The sequence below is a fragment of the Arvicanthis niloticus genome, chromosome 21 (genome assembly GCF_011762505.2).
Source record: "Arvicanthis niloticus isolate mArvNil1 chromosome 21, mArvNil1.pat.X, whole genome shotgun sequence".
NCBI lineage: Eukaryota > Metazoa > Chordata > Mammalia > Rodentia > Muridae > Arvicanthis > Arvicanthis niloticus.
In genome coordinates this window covers 39,307,400-39,328,101 of record NC_047678.1, presented here as the reverse complement: position 1 = coordinate 39,328,101, position 20,702 = coordinate 39,307,400, and the positions used below count along the sequence as shown (strand labels likewise).

The following is a 20,702-nucleotide window of genomic DNA, read 5'->3' as shown; positions in this document are numbered from 1 at the left end:
GAGGGTTGAGCAGTGGCCACTTTGCAAGTTACCATCAATTTGGGTTGAGTGATTTTCTAGCTTTCCCAGGAGCCAAGGACTCTGGCATGGGGTCCCTCAGCTCTGTTCACTTTACTCTGTAAAAGTGGGACCATTGGGGCCCAAGATGTCAACAGGAGGGTATGCGGGGGGGGGGGGGGAGCCAGGGAGGAGAGGCCAAACCTCCGGAGAAGCAGGTCAACCACGAGACAGTGCAGTTTGACGAGTTTATTTTTGGCAGGAGGGAAATCACTGATTGACAATACTTGCCCCGAGCATTGTGCACATCCCAACATGTAGTATTTCCCAAGTGGCACTGGAACGGCACATTCAAACATCCAGCAGAAAACTGTAACTCCCCAGGCACCAAGATCACCACTGCTGGGGGGTACCTATCCTCAGGGCAACTCCAGGGATAGACATGGTCAGATTTACAGTAAAATAGGATCAGAGGCAGCCAGCAAGTTTGCGCAGGGACCGTGAGCACGGTAGGCCATCCGCTCTTCTCAGACCCTGGCATGCCAGCTGTCCAGCACAGCACCATTAGAAGCAGAGGCACAAACGTCACGAGTGTTTGACCAATAGGGCTGTGTGTTTCTGGATTTTATTAGAAAGCCATCTTTGAAATACAGGGTTATAAAATGCTGCCAGGCTCTACACACTTACAGGTTTCATTTTCGTACCCCTAACTTCAAATGCTGTGACTGTGATGAGTTAGTGTCATGTGGATGTCCTCATGCCCCCAAAGCCACCTCACAACATTGCACCGTGTCAGAGGAATCGCCACCCACTGCCATCGGTGACAGGTGGTGTGATTAAGATAGAAATGTATTGTTTACAAACAGCTAGTGCAGGAGACCAACATGGGGGATTCCAGAACAAATGGAAGACAAGAACATTAACATCATCAGGGGTCAGGGGTGCCCAGGAAGCTCCCCCACTTGAGGTCAAGCAAAAGGTATAGGCTGGAGTCCACCAATCCAAGCCACTCTGTCCCAGACCTTCGAATCAAAAGCACTTGTCTAAGAGAGGGGTCCTAACCTGGAGCTGAGAGGACCATGGGACTTGGGAGGTCAGATGTTTCTTTTGGCTAAGGAGATGGAGTGTTTTGGTAACGTGGGAAGGATATGGCACAGAGAAGTGGCTGATATGTTTTCAAGCCCACATTTTAATAAACTTATAATTAAAAGCAATACCCGTATTTACCTTAAGAAAATAAACCTCAAACATTCGTCTCCTTTCTTGGCCTTGTTAGACTTCTATTGCTTCATTTACACGTAACTGATTAAAAATATAGCTATTTTTCAATTATGTACATAAAGCAGATTTTTTTTAAAAAAAAAAAAAAAGGAAAGAAAAATTGGCATTTTTTTTTTTTTTTTTTTTTTTTTTTTGGAGCTTGGTCAGATAAGGTGCAGATTTCAGAACCCTCAGAAGCTCTGCCACCCACCTAAGACATTCCACGTTTGTGGAGGCAAGAATGGGACTCCCCACCTGGAAGCTCTACCCAGAGTGCATGGGTACACACAGCCCCGGGTCGGTAAGGCCAAGGGTTGGCCTCGAACCTGTCTGAAGTAGAACACTATTTCTAGGCTCGCTTCCCCTGAAATATTCTGGAAGTTCAGTCCATTCTGCCCCCTTTTCAAATAAGGCCCCATGACACCGACACAAAGAGGCACAGGCAAAGATCTGAGGTTCTATCCGGGCCTCGTTCTGTGTGGAAGTCAGCACACGGCAGACTCTGAAACACCCAAGACACTTAAGGCAGCGGGATCGGTTAATGACTGGTTTTCCATGAGGGTTTACGGCGTGTGCGGATCTGCTATGTAACTGTCATTACCTGTGGAAATGCTTAGCAAAGGGGCAGTTTCTCTTTTAATTGGCACGGGGCTTGCTGGGTTTGGAACACTCAGTCAGGTGATCTGAATGACCCTGATACATATTTCTGTTCTGATTGCACAGTGGTTTTCCAGACCAAGCACTGTGGGAAGACAGGCCTAGTAGCTGGCTTCATTATTTTGTGAATGAAAGAAAAAAAAAAATTTTTTTTTTTTTTAAGTTTGACCCCTGACTTTAAATCTTGTCAATGCCAGCGACTCCCAGCAGAATTCTGGCTGAGGCCTGACCCACAGGGGACTAAGGCATCAGTGCCCACACAGAGGGCTCTCTTCGTTCTTCAGAAGAGTGACGGAACATGGCACTATTAAACACGAAACTGGGAAACAGCTGGGAAGAGACCCCCAGGCTCCAGGGAGAAGCCCTTCTCCCTGGTTTGGAGCGATGAGTATTCCATCTAGGCAGGCTTCTCCAACCCTTGGCTCGAAGAGGCTGTGCTTCCAAAGAGGCTGAGAGGTGGACTTGAGCCACATCAGCGTGGCGGCTGGATGAGGCCACAGGTTCTCATGGGAGACAGGAGGGCGAGTTCCATCTTAGGCTCTGATGTAGACTGCAGGGTAAAGCGGATGCCGCACCTGAGTGGTGCTTTGGCCCTTCAGGGTTTTTGTTTGTTTGTTTTAAAACCTTTGTGCCCTTCAGCATTCTTGGAGGTGTCCGGGACCAAAGAAGGGTGCCGTGCTTGATGGGGTGGGACACCTGTCTGTGACCCTGTCTGAGTCTGCAGCTGAGCGGTGAGTGTCTTCTAAGCATAGGCACAGTGGTTAAGGAACAACAGTGTAACAGCCGCCGGTCAGTTCCGTTTGGTGGCAGGAGCGTAGTAGCAGCAGAGTCCGAACAGCTAGCTCCACATGTACCCAGCTTCTGAAAGGAAGGACTTAACGACCCAAGGGCTTCAGGATTTTCTGTAACTGTTCTCCTCAAACCAATGACAACAGAATAACGAGGGACAGACGTGTGGAGTCGTGGGAAAGCACACGTGATGACACGATGTCAGTCACTTCCCAAGGGCAAAAATGCAACCTCAAGACACATTTTTAACAACCTCAGAAACCATCATAAAAGGAACCAGCTGTTTCATAAAGCATCAGGCCATGGGCAGGTAGGTACATTCCAGACTGGTCAGAAACAAGAAAACTCCTGTCCGAGGGGGCCAGACCCCATGCATGCCACGACTGACAGTCACACTTGTTGGGAGGCAGGCTCTTGTGACCCACTGTTCTCTCCCTAACCACATTCTCACCCCACCACACACAGGCTACCAGGTTCTACAAAATTGTCCTGTTTGTCTCCTCAGAGTAAGTATCTAAGACCGTAAAAGACTAAAAGATGTTTGGAAATAGGCTGTATAAAAAAAATTAACTTTCAGCTTAAAATAACATTCAAAAAGGCACTTCATCCTGTAGGAAAGAGATTCTGAGGCTCCAAATTGGGACCAAGAAGACAGGTTTGTCTGCTCAGAAGGGAAGGTCAGCTAAAAGGAAGTCGAGGGATATCAAAGTTTTTGTTTTTTCTTTCTTTCTTTCTTTTCTTTTCTTTCTTTTTTTTTTTTTTTTTGTTTTTTTTCTTTTTGGTATGTTTTAAGAAAATCGAATCTGGTAAAATGGATGTCCGTTTACGAAATCTATTAAAAGAGTTGTTTTTCTTTTCCTTTAAAATAGTTGTTTCTGTTCTTTTAAAAAAAAAAAAAAGGATAAAACAAAACAGGTAGGCATGGTGACATTCACCCTGTGGCCCAGAGCATGAAGTCTTCCCAAGCTACACTCGGGGAGCCGAGGCCAGGTGGGTCCCCTGAGCCAGGGGTTCCGGAGTGCACAGGCATAGATGGGCCAGGGCCAGGGCTACCTGCTACACAGTCTGTGCAGCGTACTGTAGACGTCGTCTTCCCTGCTTAGGCCCTCGAAGAATGGGATGAGGTCCAACAGTTCTGTGTCTGTCATGTCGTCAAACCAGGACTGCACAGGCACCTGCAAGACAGTGCATGAGGAGGTAGTGGGACGGACTCACAGGGATATCGGTACAGTCACCTGCCTGTAACCACAGTCCAGAGTTAGTGCTAGAGCCGACACAGGCAGGAGACCCTTGGTGAGGCAGAGGATCACCATTGTGTGTGTTTGCCCCCTTTAGCTTTCTTTTTTTTTTTCAATATATTTATTTATACACACACACATACACACACACATGAATACACTGTTGCTGTCTTCAGACACACCAGAAGAGAGCATCAGATCCCATTATAGATGGTTGTGAGGCACCATGTGGTTGCTGGGAATCGAACTCAGGACCTCAGGAAGAGCAGTCAGTGCTCTTAACCACTGAGCCACCTCTCCAGCCCCCCCCCCCTTTAGCTTTCTGACTGCAGAAAAGATGGCCACTCACTCCCTTTTTTTTCCAAAGCTTTTTTTATTGCCCTCAATTGTCCCACTGCCCGTCAGAGCCTCGAATTAACGCCTCTCCAAGGTTGCCTGCCAACCACCAACCACAGGACCCACCAGGTACACTGGGCTTCTACCTAAGGCTACTGTTCTAAGCTGTGTGTGAAGAGGAGAAAATCCTGCCCAGGCTTAGCAGTAACTGGATAAACACGAAGATGTCACGGTTTCCCTTTAGCTTTAGGTAGAGGAGGGAGGGGCGGTAGTGGAGAGCAGCCAGGAGGTCAGAGAGTCAAAAAGAAGCATTAGGAAATACGAAGGAACCCATGTGCCTCTCTACTTCCAGTCCTCGGGATTGAACCCTGGGCCTTGCTAGGTAACTGCTCTGTCAACTGAGCCACATCAATGGCCTCACCTATGACATATTTTTGTTAGAAAAGAAAAAAGAAAGAGGTCTCTGGACCTTTAGCTAGAGAGATGGCTCAACCACTAAGACATGTTGCTCTTTCAAAGGACCTGAGGTCAGTTCCCGGTTCCCAACACCTACATGAAGTGACTCTTGATTCCCTGTAACTCCAGCTACGGGGGATCTATCACACTCTTCTGGCCTCTCTGAGTACTGCATGTGTGCCCACGCACACATTCATACATGAGTAAGTAAAAACAAAATAAAGTCTCTAAAAATTAAAAAGAGGAGGCAGAGCCGTGGTTTGGTGGCTGAGAGCACATGTACTCCTCTTGCAGAGGACCTGAGTTCAATTCCCAGTGCCCACGTCAGGCAGCTCACAGCCACCTGACTCCAGCTCCAGGGGCTCTGATGCCCTCTTTAGGCCTCCACAGGTACTGCATTCATGTGCATATTCTCTTTTACAAACATAAATAGGTAGTTAAAAATAAAACCACAAGGGCTGGAGAGATGGCTCAATGGTTAAGAGCACTGACTACTCTTCCAGAGGTTCTGAGTTCTAGCAACCACATGGTGGCTCACAACCATCTGTAATGAGATACAATGCCCTCTTCTGGTGTGTCTGAAGACAGCTGCAATGTACTCATTAAATAAATACACAATATAATTCAATAAACAATTAAAAAATAAAGCCATAAAAAAGAAAAAATTTTAAACACAAGCCTGAGTCTCACATAGTAGATAGGAAGTCTAGCTGGTTGCCGGAAGGAGGTAGTGGGGCTAGAAAAACACTCATCACTAAATCCTAACGACTACACAAAACCAGAATGTGGAAAATCCCCCCTAAGACAAATTCGTAAACTTCCAACAAATAAATGATAGAGAAGAAAAGTGAAGAGAGAAGAAAGGTTAAGATCAAAGAAAACCAGATATGTTAATTGAAGCAGCACACAGACCTTTAGACCCTGACTCATGGGGACAAGATGCACAGTGTGTCCATCCAGTACACGATGTCAGACACGGCTGTGCTGTGTGGGAAGGGCACAGAGCCAGTAGGACACATATTCCTTATTGATCAGAGGCAACTGCCGGGTGTATAACGTGGGATTTGATTGACTTGATAACATGAACCTATTTACTTATTTAAAGGATCTCACTACATAGCCCAGGCTGGCCTTGAACTCAGAGAGCTCATCTGCCTGAGAGCTGGGAATAAAGGCTTGTGCCACCACACCCGACTATGTAAACATAGCTGTAATGCAGTTTGACTTTAGTTTTATCATTTAACTGAGTTTAGTTTCTCCCCCCCTTACTATAATGGGAGCTATAGAATCCTCCTTTAAAAGGAGGTGTTTTCATTGCAGGCTTGAGTGAGCCTGAGAAGCATGTGTGTTTCTTAGGACAGGATCTGGCTTGGTGTGGTGACCCTGGCTGACCTCTTCTTCCTGGAAGTGGCCAGTAAGTAGCAGAGAGCACCACCCTCCTGCTCTGTGAGCCATGCCACCCTGGTGAGGAGGCACCATGGACAGCTATGTTCCAGGAAGCTGTATGTGTGGGAGCCTTCCTGCCTGGGCTTCTACGGCACCACTCTGAGGTGGCAGAGCTGAGGGTTCGATAGCAAGCCATTTCTGAATTGCTTTATTCATTCTTGTGGGAAGATACACTTCTGTTGAGGGGTTACCCCTGAGTCTGAGAGGTCATAAGGGTCTAGGCAGCTTCAGGAGTTTGATGACTGACTGACAGAACCTACTCCATAACAATACTCGGCTAGCAAAAAGAGAGGGTGTTGTACTGAGCTGAGTAGAGGCGTCATGCCAGGCTTGAGCACAGGTCTAAGCACTGAGACCTCCAATACTCCCAGGGGAGCAGCGTCCCTGTCATCTCACTTGTGGATGAGGAGGAGGGAGGTTAAATAGTCATGTTGTCACTAAGTGGCTGAATCAAGATCTTAAAAAAAAAAAAAAAAAAAAAAAGCCAAGCCCAGAGTGTGCCATGAGCCATATTTCAGAACTGGCAGTTAGGCTGCAGCCCAGACAGAGCCTCCAGCTCCTTCCCTGGCATGACTTACTGCGTTCTCAGGGTGGAAGATGTAGGAGGCAGGAGAATTGTCCACGATGATCACTTTACTCAGCTCCCGTCCCAGGCGACTGAGGTCCTTCACATAGTTCCCACGATGGAAAACACAGGATTCTCTGAAGAGTCGGGCCCGGAACACACCCCACCGGTCCAGGAGATCAGCTACAGGGTCTGCATACTGGAAAGACAGAGTCGTGGTGAAGGCGAGGCTCCAGGAGGGGCCTGAGACTGTGACCCTTGACACCAGGACCTGTATTCTTTTTTGGTGTGTGGTGGTGTTTAAGTTGTGTTCTCGCTCAGCAGTCCTGGAGGGATCCCTCCTGTGCCACAGTCTCCTGTGTGCTGAGATGACAGGCTGTGATGAGTCACCACATCAGGCTCGGACTTTTTGTTTTGGTGTATTTTATTAGATTTGGAAAGGAAAAAAAGCCCCAGGTCTGGCAAGCTGTAAATTTTGGCAGCTGCCCAGAGGAGGCTAGAGAAAAGAAGTAAAAGAAAAAAAAAAAAAAAAAAGCCATGGAGGCAGAGGAGCTTGAGAGAGAGGGAAGGAGGGAACCTGAAGAAGGAGGGAAGCAGGCTCATTTGAGAATTCAGAAAAGCAGTTACAAACCTGCAGAGCCTTGTAAGAAATGGCCTAGGATTCCTCCTTGTTTTGGAGCACGTCTGTGTGTGTGTGTGTCTGTCTGTGCACATGAACAAGTGTGTGTGTTGTGTGTGTGTGTGCCTGTGAGTGCCTGTGTGTGTGTGCCTGTGTGTGTGCTTGTGTGCATGAACACATGTGTGTGTGTGCCTGTGTGTGTGTTCATGGACACTGTGTGTGTCTCTACGCATGTGTGTGGAAGTCAGAGGTCAGTGTTTGATGTCTTTCTCTATTGTTCTCAGCCTTATTTTTTGAGACAGGGTCTCTCCTTGCACCTGAAGCTCATGATTCAGCTAGATTGGCTGTCCAACGAGCCCCAGGGATCCGCTTGTCTCTGCCTCCCCAGTGCTGGACCGACAGGGACACACTGGCTTTCTGACTGGCTGCTGATGCTTGGCAATATTTTACCAACTAAGCCTTCTTCCCAGACTTACTGCCAGGCCTGCATGGCAGGTGCCTTGAGCCGCTGACCCATCTTGCCAGCCTCTTGGTCCACTTTTTTAAAAGGCCCTGAAGTAACTGGAAGCCTTTTAGGATTGTGGTATTTCCCTTTCCCTCTGTTAGAAAGCACCACATTCTTACGGTTCTCTCCCATAGAAACCATCTGAAGTTCCTGTCAGTTTGATCTCCAAAAATACCTTGACTCCCACCTTTATTCCTTCAGTTCTCATGCATCTTCCTGGACCTGGCCTCCTGATTTGGGGCTCTTCTTTCCTGCTGGGCCTCCCCTTCCAGAAGATTTACCTCACAGCTGTCAGAAGAGCCACTGGAGGACACATGACACCCTATATCCCTGCTTAAAACTCCCACTGCTTGCCTACTGTCTTTGGAGTAAACAGGCAAACACATCCCATCCATCACCGCCTTGCCCTGCAGGCTTCTCTTGAGACTTGGACTCAGCATCCAGGCCAAAGTGAGACACACAGCCAGGAACACCCAGGGCCGGCAATCCTTTCAGGGAGGGTGTGGACACCTGAGGCTAAGTCAGGAAGGCCACAGTAGGATGCACTGTGGCTGGGTCCCTGGGAAAATCCTTCCGGCTCTAAGGAATCCCAAGGGAAGCAGCTGCATCTCTCGCTGACCAAGGAGCTTAGAGCACTCTCTGAGTGAAGGGACTAAGGGCATGTTTGCAGTTGACAGAGAGTTAACTTGGATGGAAAAAGATGGTTCCTTTTCTCCTCTGCGACCGACAGTGTGGCAATCAGCCTTTCATTTTTTTTTTTTTTATATTTTTAAAAAGATAGATTTAAAAAAAATTACGTGTATGGGTACTTTGCTTGCATGTATGCATGTATGTATGAATGTATGCATGTATGTATGGGCATCATGTGTGTACAGTGTCCTCAGAGGTCAGGCAAGGGCACTGGGATTCCCTAGAACTGGAGTTACAGACAGTTGTGAGCTGCCATGTGGGTGCCTGGAATTGAACCTGGATCCTCTGCAAAAGTAGCCAGTGTAGGGCCATCTCTCCAGTCCCGGTGTCCATCTTGTAGGGAACCGTCTAGGGGCTCCAGGCCTACAGACTGGGATGAAGACTACAGGCACTGGCTCATCCTTTCTCCTTGGTGCCCTACCATGCATGAGGGGCAAATGAACCAAAGGGTGCGTGACAAACCAGCAGACACCACGGCAGTCAGGGAGTTGGTGCGACATCCCTGCAGGCCCGAGCAGGAAGCAGAGAGGCAGTGTCCAAAAGCTGCTGGCTGAGCGCTGAGCTAAATTCATCATTCAGAGCTGGGACGCTGACTATCAGTCCAACCTGACCATTGGGGCTGAAAAGGCTGAGGCCGCACTGGGAACTGGGTTTGGCTCTGCAGGCAAGTTGGGTTAGAGAAACAGATGGTGGGGCAGGTGGGAACAGCTCAGGAAGAGCAGCCCAGACAAGGATGTTTAAGTGAACACTGGGGACCCTGCCAGTGTTCTGCTAAGGAAAAAAACAAGCCTCGGTCCAGCGCACTGGTGCAATCTTCCCGCTTGCTTATCTGGCTGGTTATTACTGCAGGTTCCTCAGCGTCCCAGAGCAGCGTCACAAGCACCACTGAAGCCGCTCTTTCAATTAGTCTGGATACCACTGGGGAAGACTATGTTTTCCTCGAGGCCGTGTTCTGTTTTTTTTTTTTTTGTACACGAGAACAAAACCCAGGCTCAGGATCTCTCGTTAGCAGCTCCCGTTGAGGCCAGCTGACGGTGCTGGTGGAGCTAAAAAGGTGGCTTTTGCCTCGGTCAGCAGAGTACAGGCCTAGCCAGGAATGCCCTAGCCAGCAGAGTGGTGTTGAGGACCTGGAGTCGAAGGTCCAACACACAGATGAGGATGGGTGCCGTCCCAGGCAAGCCATGGGGGAGGGAGCTCCTGGTGGCTCCCAGTGTTCTGCACACAGAGCGTTAACCTGCACAGCACAGAACCCATCTCTGGGGCCACTCAGAGTTTCCGAGGTACCCATGAAGACACACGTGGTGCCTCCAAGTGGATTGCGTGACTCTGCGAGAATCATGGAGGGCAGAGAAAGGACCTGGGAGGGTGAGCTAGAGTCTACTCTGCCTGCTTTCAACACACCATGGCACCTATGAAGCCTATCTGGATGATATCGATACTTACGATGGTAAATACTGAACATCAGGTGTGTTTACCCTGTGACAGTGTCCACGGCAGGGCCCAGAAGACAGTGAGGGCCCAATGAATGTCTGCTTGAAGGGAGTCTGGGACTGTGCTGAGCCATTCGCTCACATGGGCCATTTCACTTAATGAGCTCTTTCAGGCAGATGGAATTAGCCCCAATTAGACAAGAGGAAACCAACATGCCAGAAGTAAAGGAATTTACCTGAAACCATTCAGCTCTTAAGGCGGTCAGAACTCCCATCATTCCTTGCCTGTCAGAGACACTTGACACCTGTTTCTTAACTTGTTCCTCCCTGGAACCTGTGGCCACCAAACCCAGGGACACAGGGACTCTAACATCTGGCTGCCTCTCAATGGTGAGAGAACCCCCCCATCCCTCTCCAGTCACAATGGACAGGTCGTGTGGCTTTGTCTGTGGATAACTGGTTTCAGGTGGCTGCATAAAGCAACTTCGTGAAGCATTTGTTCCAAATGCGCCCTGTCACCATGGTAACCAGAAGCCTCTCAGCCTAGCAGTGTGCACATGGTCTGCATCCATCCCATCTGGGGTGGGAACCTGTCACCGTAAAAATAGCTCCCTCCACCTTAACAAAGGGCTCTTGGCAGCTTGGGGGTGGTGGTGGTGGGGGATGGAGGGCGGAGAGGTTGGGATGAAGGCTGGGAGTCTGCAGCAGGGAGCAGGACGCAGGACGCAGGACACACCTTGGCCAAGCTGGCAGTAAAGAGTACACACTCAAAGAGCTGTCCCATCCTCTGGAGGAACTCATCCACGTGCGGTCGCTTCAGTACATACACCTGCAGTGGGAGGAGACAAGAGCTGTCAGTCATAGCAGCCAGAGACAGCCTAGGCCTTGGAAGAGCCGCAAAGGGGGCCCTCCTCCTATGCACGGCCAGGCCTATGCACGATTTGCTGAGGCTTGCACACCAGGTTCCGCATCTCAATGTAGACAACCCTCACAGAGAGAAAGGGAAGCTGACCATGTCGTCAAGGGTCTTGAGGATCTTCTGAGCCAGTAAGTGGAGCACGGCTATGCCATGTCCAGGCGAAGTCACTCATGTGCTATCCTTGACACTTGGCTGAGTCAGACCCTATGTGGAGACAGGCCATAGCCTAAGTGCTGTCTTCTGGAAGTCTAGGACTAGCTGTGGCCTTCGACTCTGAATGTCCCCACCCCTTAGGGTTAATGCACTTGAAAACTTTCCAGTGGGCACCATGGAGGTCAGTCTGCTTGTGTAGGGATACAGAAAGCACTTCACAGTGGCAAGGAGCTGTTTCCCCACAGTTGGGCTCTGTGTATCCTTCTGGTCAGGCCAGGCAGGCCTGCAAGGCAGCTGGCTTCACCTAGCACACAGGCTGCAGTCTCTGGAGGCTAAAGGAATTTGAGGGAACTGGAAGAGAGAAAGAAAAGCCAGGGAGAGGAAGTAGGCAGAGGGAGGGACCAATTAAAACTTGAATAAATTCCACTGGAAGTTAGCTACATTTTTAAAATGAAACATAATTACCAGGCCACAGCGCCGTGCTCAGTACAGCTACAAGGCTGAATTGGAGCCTCATCCTCTGGAGAGACTCCTGTGGTGGGGCTTGCCCGGCTCACTCAGTCTTGAGCACACACTGACAGGAATTAGTGAACACAAGAAATCTCAGGGGGTTACTCATTCAAGATAATTCTCCTTTGCAGAGGGTGTCTCAGGAAGCAACATCTGGCCTTGACCTTCAATGAGGAGGGGTTTACACACTAAGAGAGAGAGCTGAGCCTCCAGTGTGAGCAAAGTCTGAACGTGAGGCCCGGAGGCTTGACCACACTTGTGCGGTGTTGGGCCAAAGCCCGTGTGCCCAGCCAACCACGGGCAGTGAGAAGAGCCTGGGAGGCTGCGCAGGGAGGAAGCAGTTAAGGGAAAGAGTTAAGGTGGCAGTAAGCCATAGGGCCTCTAAGGGCAGACAGAGAGTAGGGGAGGGGGGCTGAGGAAGGGGAGACAAGACACAAGACCCTACCACATGCAAGGAAAACACACCGCAGCACAAAAGTCCCAGATTGGAAACACTGGTTTGCAGGATGCCAGACAAAGGTGCTTCTTAGGCTAAGGCTTGGGAGAAAGGGGCTGGCTAGCTGAGGGAGTGGGTTGGGGGCCTGGCTCTGCGGTTAAGGGTGAAGAGGACCCTGCTGAGCTGGGATGCTGGGCTAGGCTGAGGGCGGGGCTGTGTAGTTGCAGCAGCTGCAGGGCCTGCTTTGCTCACAACACTCCTTGTTGCTGGTGCCAGTGACTGGGTGTGGCCCTCCGGTCCCATGTCCCTGGGAGGACTGCTTGGCCGGCAAGCTTGGCTACATGCAAAGGGTTGGAGATTGACGGGGGAACTCTGATGTTGCCGCCTTTAGCAGAAAGGAGGGTCCTGGGCCCGGATGCCGGCGTCCAGGCCCGCGTCCCCGTGCAAGTAACCAAGAATAGGCCCCTTGGGACCTGCACAGCCTATCCTGGATTACTTGAACGAGGCCACGGCCTTCGCCAGGGCCTTGGTCCTCCAGCTTTTGTGCCTTCTGTCTGAAATTTCTGATCTCAGCCCTGATGCCCTGGGGGTGGGTCCTGCACGCTGGACATGCTTGTGGTCACATGGTGTGAGGGATTATTTTCTCTCCATGTCACTTGGGCAGCCCTCCTGTGCCTCATCTCAAGGACTCTTCGACCCTAGACACAGCAACCAGTGCAGAAGTCCTAACTGCTTGGGGGGTGGGGTGGGATGAGAGGGTTAACTCAGTGGGTGCTTTGTGAATGATTAGTGCCCCAGGTGCCTGCAGTTTTAACTTTACGATGGCTTTTAAAATCATGAAGTGTGGAGCCACCACCTTCCCAGGTCCTGCGTCCTGCAGAGAGCTAGCTGAGGGTAAGGGGAAGTGGGGGAACCAAGTCTAAGGAAAAAGCCCTGGTTTAGGAGTCAGGAATTCTTATTCTGATACTTCTCATATATAATCTTGAGGCAACCCATTCCCTAACTAAGTCTCAGTTTTCCCGTCTGGGCAATGGGGTGGCTAGAACAGCTGGTTTCACGGGCCTGGATTGGTCTAAACTGCATTCAAGAGTTAAGGAGCCTTACTGGCACCATTAATAACACCCTGTGTGGCTTGGGAACCAGGAAATGTCCCTTCCTGGGGTATGAGGCCAGATACTCTCCCCTTAAGGCCCAGAGTGTGACAGGGGAGATGGTCTGTGCCATCACTCCTAAGGGACATCTGGCAAAGCTACGTCTACCTCAGCTTCCAAGGCGAGGTTTTCCTTTTTTCTTTTTTTCTTTTTTTGTTTTTTGTCTTCTGTTTTTTTTCGAGACAGGGTTTCTCTGTGTAGCCCTGGCTGTCCTGGAACTCACTCTGTAGACCAGGCTGGCCTCGAACTCAGAAATCCGCCTGCCTCTGCCTCCCAAATGCTGGGATTAAAGGCGTGTGTCACCACCGCCCGGCAAGGTGAGTTTTTCTATCACGCTTCTAACGTATTCACAAATGAAGCCATCTCCAGAAGAGCTTGCCGACGACAAAGAAAACAAAAAAGAAAAGCAAAAAAAACCAGAAGAAGATTCACGCCAGCTGACGATGACAGGGCCATGCACAGCAACCCGCTGGTCTTCATGCACCCTTCCCCCTTGGCCCTGGGTTGAGTATTTGCTACAAAAGACACTGGAGAAAACGACACGGGCCAAGAAGCTCACATGGGAGCGGCTGGCATCAGAGTGGACATCTTTTCCCAAGAATGCCCCATAAGTGGGCGACTGGTGGCATTTTCCTGTTGCTAGGAGAAGCCGAAAGCAATTGCATGATGAAGTTTTCCAGATGTCAAGCCCGTCCAGCTGTAGGGATGACTGGGGGGCGGGTAGTACAGAGGCTCCTGAAAGTCGAAATCAAATCAAAGAACAACCACACCTAACATTTATGAACCGGAGAGGGTCCTCGGAACCTGCTCAAAAGCAAACTGTGTGTGAGTCAGAGAGTCACTCACGGTACTTTTTATTTAGTTTTTGAGACAGGGTTTCTCTGTGTAGCCCTGCCTGTCCAGGAACTCGCTTTGTAGACCAGGGTGTCCTCAGACTCAGAGATCCGCCTGCCTCTGCCTCCGTGCCTGGCTTACTATATTTGTTATACAGAGTTTGTTTCCTGTGGTTGGAAGAAAATTACCACCGAAGTGAGAATTTAGAAATGATGTTCACAGGGAGCATGGTTACAGGAGAATGCTCACTGGAACTGCAGGTGAGCTCCGATTTCTTACCTGGTGTATGGTTCCGTCGATTTCAACCGGAACAATGAAGTCAGCGTTACTAATGGGCTAGAAAGAAAAGAAGCCGCGATTAATACACATGAAAGGAAAGAGAAAACTGGAAATTGTAGCAAGGAAAAAGCTTGCCTGGACCAATGAATGTTTTTGATAATTGCCGGAAATAGTTCACAGGGATGCTGGCACAGGTCTTGGGTCCTTGAAATAAACACGCAGGAAGGCGTATTTCTTTCTGTCCTGAGTGTCCTGGAGTTTCAGCATCTAGTCCAATCTCTTGGTCACCTGCCTGCCTTAACCACAAAGGGTGGCATCGTCTGGCAAGAGAATGGGACTACTCAGACTCCAGCCTGGAGCCCAGACAGGATGAGGGGAACCACTGATGGCCACCAGGGGGCAGAGAGGAAAGCCTGCTGGCCAGTTGTCACTACCATTGGAAAAGCAATTTGTCCTTGGACTCACAGTGTGGCCAGCTTGGCAGGGGGTGCTCAGAGGACAGACCCACAGCAGGCGGAAAGCCAGATGCTGCAGGTCAGGACTCTGGGTAGACCTTCCCCTTTGGACTTCAGTGTCTGCTCTTCAACTGTTATGGTGGCAGGTCTGATGGGCTCCCCTGGCTCCATCAGGCCTCAGGCCCTGCCTAGTGGCCTGTCCTGGCTTCCTACTCTGGGATTGGAGGATGGCCAGCCTAACTGCTTGGTTCTAAGAAACACAAGACAGCTTACCCACAACTTCACAGGCATTTAACGGAACTCTTGGCTAGTATTAAACACATTTGAAAAATAAAGTATTACCTCAGCAGTCACAATCATTGACCAGCAGGCTCACAGGCAGTTCTAAATGGAATCCCACACATTAGAAAAAATTAACAAAGAGGTCCAAAATAACCACCAGTCTGCAGATGTTAGGGGCAAGAGGGACTTGGGCATATGGTGGGTACTGGGTAGAGAAGAGCATGCAGAACCTCTGGTCAGACTGTAAATGGGTCTACCTTTCAGCCCATTAGTGCACCAAACATGTTTCCTTGACATAGAAACTAAAAACCGTGGACTGTGCTTGACTGTAACCCCATTACTACAGGTACAGATGTGGGAGCACTGCTTAAGCCTGTAGTTTATCTGTTCCCAGGGCAGGAAGGCAAGGGATGAGCTCAAAATTTCATAATCTTACCACCGAAATAGAGAATTATGAAAATCAGAGCAAACGACTGAAGAAGAAATTGTCAAAGGCGTTGGGTTGTGAAATCCCATTCCACAGGGTGAAGTAAGAGAGGAAAAAAACAATCACTCCCAGCTTCCAAGGGTGGTCGTGAACTCTCATGCTCTGCGTGATGATACCACACTGAGGCCAATGCTTTTCCTGAGTCCACAAGCTCGGGTGTCACGCAGGAGAGGTGGACACATCCCCAAAAGACTTTGAAATGCCCAGAAAACGTTAAGCACCATGAGGAACATTTGGCTTGCAAAAGTAGCCTGGCCGAAGCCCATGAGACATTTCAGCAAGGAGGCCCAACTCAGTGCTGAGTAAGGCCTGGTGATCTCTGGAACCCACAGTGTGAGGAGAGACCCGGCTCCTAAAACTTTTAGTGTGACCTCTACACATAAGCTGTGGCACGCACACACACACACACACACACACACACACACACACACACACACACACTCAATGCAAAAACAGATAAATAAAACAAAGTAAAAGATAATTTTAAAAGTAGTAAACCCGGGGAAGAAATGAGGAAATTTTATTTACAGCTTGGGGAGGCCATGCCCTCTGATCAGAGACACCAGTGCTGCCAAGGCCTAGCCTTGGAGCCAGAAACCCTTGGTAATCTTGGGCAGTTTGTCTGGAGCTGCTTGGGAGAGTAGTCTATGCTGTGATAGAATCTGCCTCCTGCTCTGAAAGGCTGGAAGCCCCCAGCTGCTTGCTTCATAGAAGGGAAATGTTGCAGTGTCATTTAGAACCAAGCTTGGACACGAGGCCACTCTGGTCCCAGGCCTATGAAATGCTGGGTAATCAGGTGGTGCTACAAGTCTCAGTAGCTAGAATGAGGACCCTTCTCACTGCTAGGCTGTCTACCTTCCAAAGCCTTTAAAGATGGCCTCCTGGCCTCGTGCTGAGCCTTTAGTGAGAAGGCATACAGAGGATGTTGTTTCCTGAAGGAAGGTGTGAGGTAAATCTAATGATTCTTCTGCCTGATGACCTGCCAGAAATGACAAGGGCTCAGGAGAGACACCCATCATGGGTGGAGCCAGCTGCATTTCTCAGTGAAGCAAGAGGCATCCCAAGGCAGGGGGGCATGAGGAACATAGTGAGACTGACTAGGGTAGAGCACTTTCATGACAGGGAATAGTCCACAAAGCCAAGAACCAAGCTTGTAGATACGACCCATGATTCTCCCCAACACACCAGTCACTCATCCAAACATGGCAGCCTTTGTCTCTTCTAAACAACTGCAACTTTCAGGAGGAGTGAATTAACAATGTAGCCATTGCTGCTCCGTTGGTGAGATGGAGCAGGGGAAGAGATCAGAAAGCCTCTGACACTCACTTTGACATAGTTTAGTGGCAGCTCAGCACCCACAGGGATGGGCTGTGAAGGTGAGCGCTCGGTCAGCTGTGATGGGTACAAGAAACCCCAGCATGAGAATGATCAGAACGGATGCCCAGGCTACTCAGATGCTTAACTCTGGAAGGCTTCCTTCCAGTTGGACATCATTCAAAAATTGATCTGGGAACATTCCCAGGACAGCGGGACTACCAGACAGTTTTCAATATCACCCACCCCGCACCCCGCCCAATAAAATGCACAGCGTTCCAGTTACTTCAACAAACGTCTCGTCCTGGTGCCCTGATTGCCTGTACCATCTGAACCTAAAAGCATTTCTACAGGGCTTAGAGTGGGAGAAGCCCAGATCTCAAGGAAATAGTAAGATCTCAGAGATACTGGCAGCCCAGTATCTCTGGGATAGGTCTAACTGTAACCCTGAGTTCTTGGGATATCTTCCTGAGGAGTCAAGTCGTCATAAACAGCCACAAGCTTTCACCCTTTCCATAGGCTGGTGATGAAGTCACACACACCCCTCAAGTGATACTGCTTGTGGAATTTACCTTAAATGAACTGTGCACCAGGGTTTCGTCTAGATCAATGACCACACATTTCTTTCCATAGTCGAGCACCGTCACCTCTGGAAGGAGGTATTTAGCTGGTGGCTAAAGAAACAGGGGAAAAATCAATATTATAAGCTCAATGTAGAAGTCCGATTCCCCCACACCAACCTAAGCTTCAGCGGTGACCACATTAATGAGGGCATGAGCAAAAGCAAACACTCAAAGGCCTGGCCAAGCTCACCACACCACTTTATTCAAAGCAGTAACAGTCAGGATTCTGCAGTGGAAAGTCTGCCCCACTGAAACCGTGTCTTTCTGTGACTACCGTGAGGGTCTGCGCTTTGGCAGCAAGCCTGAGTTTTCAATATCATCGCAGACACATAGTATTTTTAATTACTTGAGATGACAATACCTCCTTGTAAGGCAGATGTTTTATCAGTTGTACCAGGAGGAAACTACCCAGCATTCTTCCTGGTGTGCACGAGGTAGCCATTATTATTATTAAAATGGTTTATATCAGAACAGATATCTACTTGTAATCGATATTCAGGTTTCATGGGTCTATTTCCTGGGGTTGTATCTTGCCTGAAATTAACTGTGACATGTCTGGAAACTTTGGAGCTATGCTGGACTTGAGGCTTTTTTTTTTTTTTTTCCTTCAATGACTGGTATTTTTATTTATGTGTGCCTGCTTGTCTGTGTGTGTGTGCTTTGTGATTGCAAGTGCCTGTAGAGTCCAGGAGAGGGCGACAGACTTACTGGAACTGCAGTTACAGGTAGGTGGTAGTTGTGAGCTACTATGTGGGTGCTGGAAACTGAACCTGGGTCCTTTGCAAGAGTGGCATGAATGCTTAATTACCAAACTGTCTCTTCAGTCCCCATCAGCCAGTTGTGCTTCAAGTATAAAGTTTAAACTGGTGGACTCAGTGCTGCTGTGGCAGGAAACTGGATGGATGGGGCAGCCATGCCTTTTTTTTTTTTTTTTAATTGAGTTAGACTCCAATCCACGTGCTGAGTCTTTACAGCAGCTGACTCCCGTCTTGTGATGGGGTCCTAAGGAGCTAATACACTGCTCTGTAATTTCAGCCAGCCTCCTCTGATTTGAGTATTTATTTCTTTGGGCCTTGCCTCATTCCAAAGATAATGTGAGGTATTTTAATTGACTGTGGTGTGTTCCGTGTCCAAAGTTAACTAGTTAATTTTTTTCCTGCAAACTGTTTAATATTTGATTCAAAACAAAACATAATTAAATATCTAGACTCGGCCATGGAAGAATGAACAGCGGAGTTTTTCAAGCAAGACAAGCAAGCCTGAAATCAGGAGTGTTTCCTTTAAAGTAGCTGATACTTTTCCTCCTTTGAACGTCAGCTAATAAAAAAAAAATAAATTAATTTTGAAACTGGGCTAGGTGGCGCAGGCCCGTGATTCCAGCAACTCAGGAGACTGAGGTAGGAGGACCAATAGCTCAAGGCTTGTCTAGGCTACAGAGTATGGGGGCTCACTTGGTGAACTTAGACCCTATCTCGAAAAGTAGGGCGGGTAGCAGGCCAGAATACTGTGGGAGGCATTAGGTTTAGTCCCAGGACTGAAAATAAAATTAAACTTTAGCTAGTCCAACAGTGAATGTATACACAGTCGGGAGGTTAGCGAAGGAGGTAGGGTACCATGATCACCCAGCAGAGGGGCTGAGCAAGAAGAGCTGACATACAAGGCCGTAGGCAGCCCTAACTCTAGGATGCTCCCTGGGCTGATGTCCTTTTACAAATCATGGAGAAGAAAAACCCCAGAAGAATCCGTCTCTCAGAGCTTTAACTAACGCTTGCTCTTGGTTCTTCGTGGCCTCCCAGCACCAGCAAGGGAGGTGGGATGTCCCCTGGCAGCTGACATGGAATTCAGGGATAGAGGGGGACTGTTACTACCATTATAAACAACCGAGTCAGCAGGCTACTAAAATAAAAAATAAAAAAATAAAAAAATTAAAAAAAAATAAAAAATAATCATTAAACTTGCAAGAGATTTTGTAGATAAACTTTTTTTTTTTTTTTTAAAAGCAGGGTTGAGATGTGTTGGGTGCAGGGAGTCAGTCCCACATGTGAACATACACAAGAGATAGGGGATTCTCTCTTTGGGACACAGCAGAAGGTATGCTTGTGACCAGGATAACATTTGTTTTGACTTTATCACACAATTATGTAAGACAGACACAGTCTCAGCTTGAAGAACGTGGACAGGTGAGAACCTTTCCCTTCCTAGCCATCCTGCCAGCACCCCCCCCCCCCCCCAGGTTTAGCCTGCATTCTCCCATCTCCCTGCTTTGCCTTACACACTCCTAAAGCAATGCTTATAACTTGAGTCGTTTAAATTGCTAGCCTGGAAAACAAGGCTCTAGCAATTCTACCCCTCACAGATCTGAAACCATCAAAGATCTGCCAAAAGTGGTTCGGTGGTTTTCCGAGCCCAAGACTAAAAATTACCTCCTCAGCACATGTGACCCATGCTTTACATATGTTCTGTGAATTAAGAGTAATTAAAAAAAAAAAAAAAAAAGATGTCCCTGACCCAATAATGTATGGAAAAGAAGACCAGGTTGGGTGAGACTCCTGTTAAATGAACTATTGCCGTCTGGCAGAGAGCCAGGCTGAGAAATTGTGCAAGGAGGGAGGGCTCCATTACACCCTAGCCCCTTTCCTAAATGCATACAGCTTCTCCTGGAGCCTACACTAGAGAAATGCAAATTCCTCCGTCCACCACCAAGACCTCTGGAGAGCTGTGCTCTTGGCAATATGAGGACACTATAAGGCCACCACAGGGCTTTGTTACTTAGCTGGTCTTGAATCATTCACTTGAAGATTTAACCAGATCTCTGAGTGAGGTCTTCATAAAGCTCAAGGTTGAGAAAAACCCCCACTGCATCAGGAAGGGCCTTTCTTATTGACTGCAGTACTGTAAGCGGAACCCAGGACATCGGCCATGCTGGGTGAGGTAGCACTCCATCAGTGAGACACACCCACCCTCTCTTGACTGTTTACAACATGAGGCAAGGTCTCAGTAAGGTACTCAGACTGGCCTTGAACTCACTCTACCTCAGCCTCCTGAACAGCTGGAATTAGAAACCTGAACCATCAGGCTAGTCATTAAAAAACAAAACAAAACAGAAAAACCTTTTAGTTATTTGTTATCATTATTGCTGTGTTACTGTTATTGTGTATGGGAGGGGCTGCATGTGGGCACCTGTATGCCATGCATGAGTCATGACATATGTGTGCAGGTCAGAGGACAATTCTGTGGGGTCTGTTGTTTTCCTCCATCTTCTTTTGAGTCC

The 20,702-nt window shown here is 48.6% G+C and overlaps 1 protein-coding gene across 2 annotated transcripts in view; it reads right to left on the bottom strand.

Annotated features, from left to right (window-relative positions):
• Nucleotides 1-231: 231 nt before the first annotated feature.
• The window catches only part of Ctdspl (CTD small phosphatase like), a 120,701-nt gene continuing 100,230 nt past the window's right edge, over nucleotides 232-20,702 (bottom strand). For both annotated transcript variants that reach the window (XM_034483903.2, XM_034483902.2), the window contains 5 exons: nucleotides 17,381-17,482; nucleotides 14,271-14,327; nucleotides 10,725-10,817; nucleotides 6,758-6,943; nucleotides 232-3,878 (listed from right to left, as the gene is read on the bottom strand). In XM_034483903.2, the coding sequence (XP_034339794.1) occupies nucleotides 3,753-3,878; nucleotides 6,758-6,943; nucleotides 10,725-10,817; nucleotides 14,271-14,327; nucleotides 17,381-17,482 (564 nt within the window). In that variant the 3' untranslated portion in view covers nucleotides 232-3,752. The remainder of the gene's footprint in view (nucleotides 3,879-6,757; nucleotides 6,944-10,724; nucleotides 10,818-14,270; nucleotides 14,328-17,380; nucleotides 17,483-20,702) is intronic.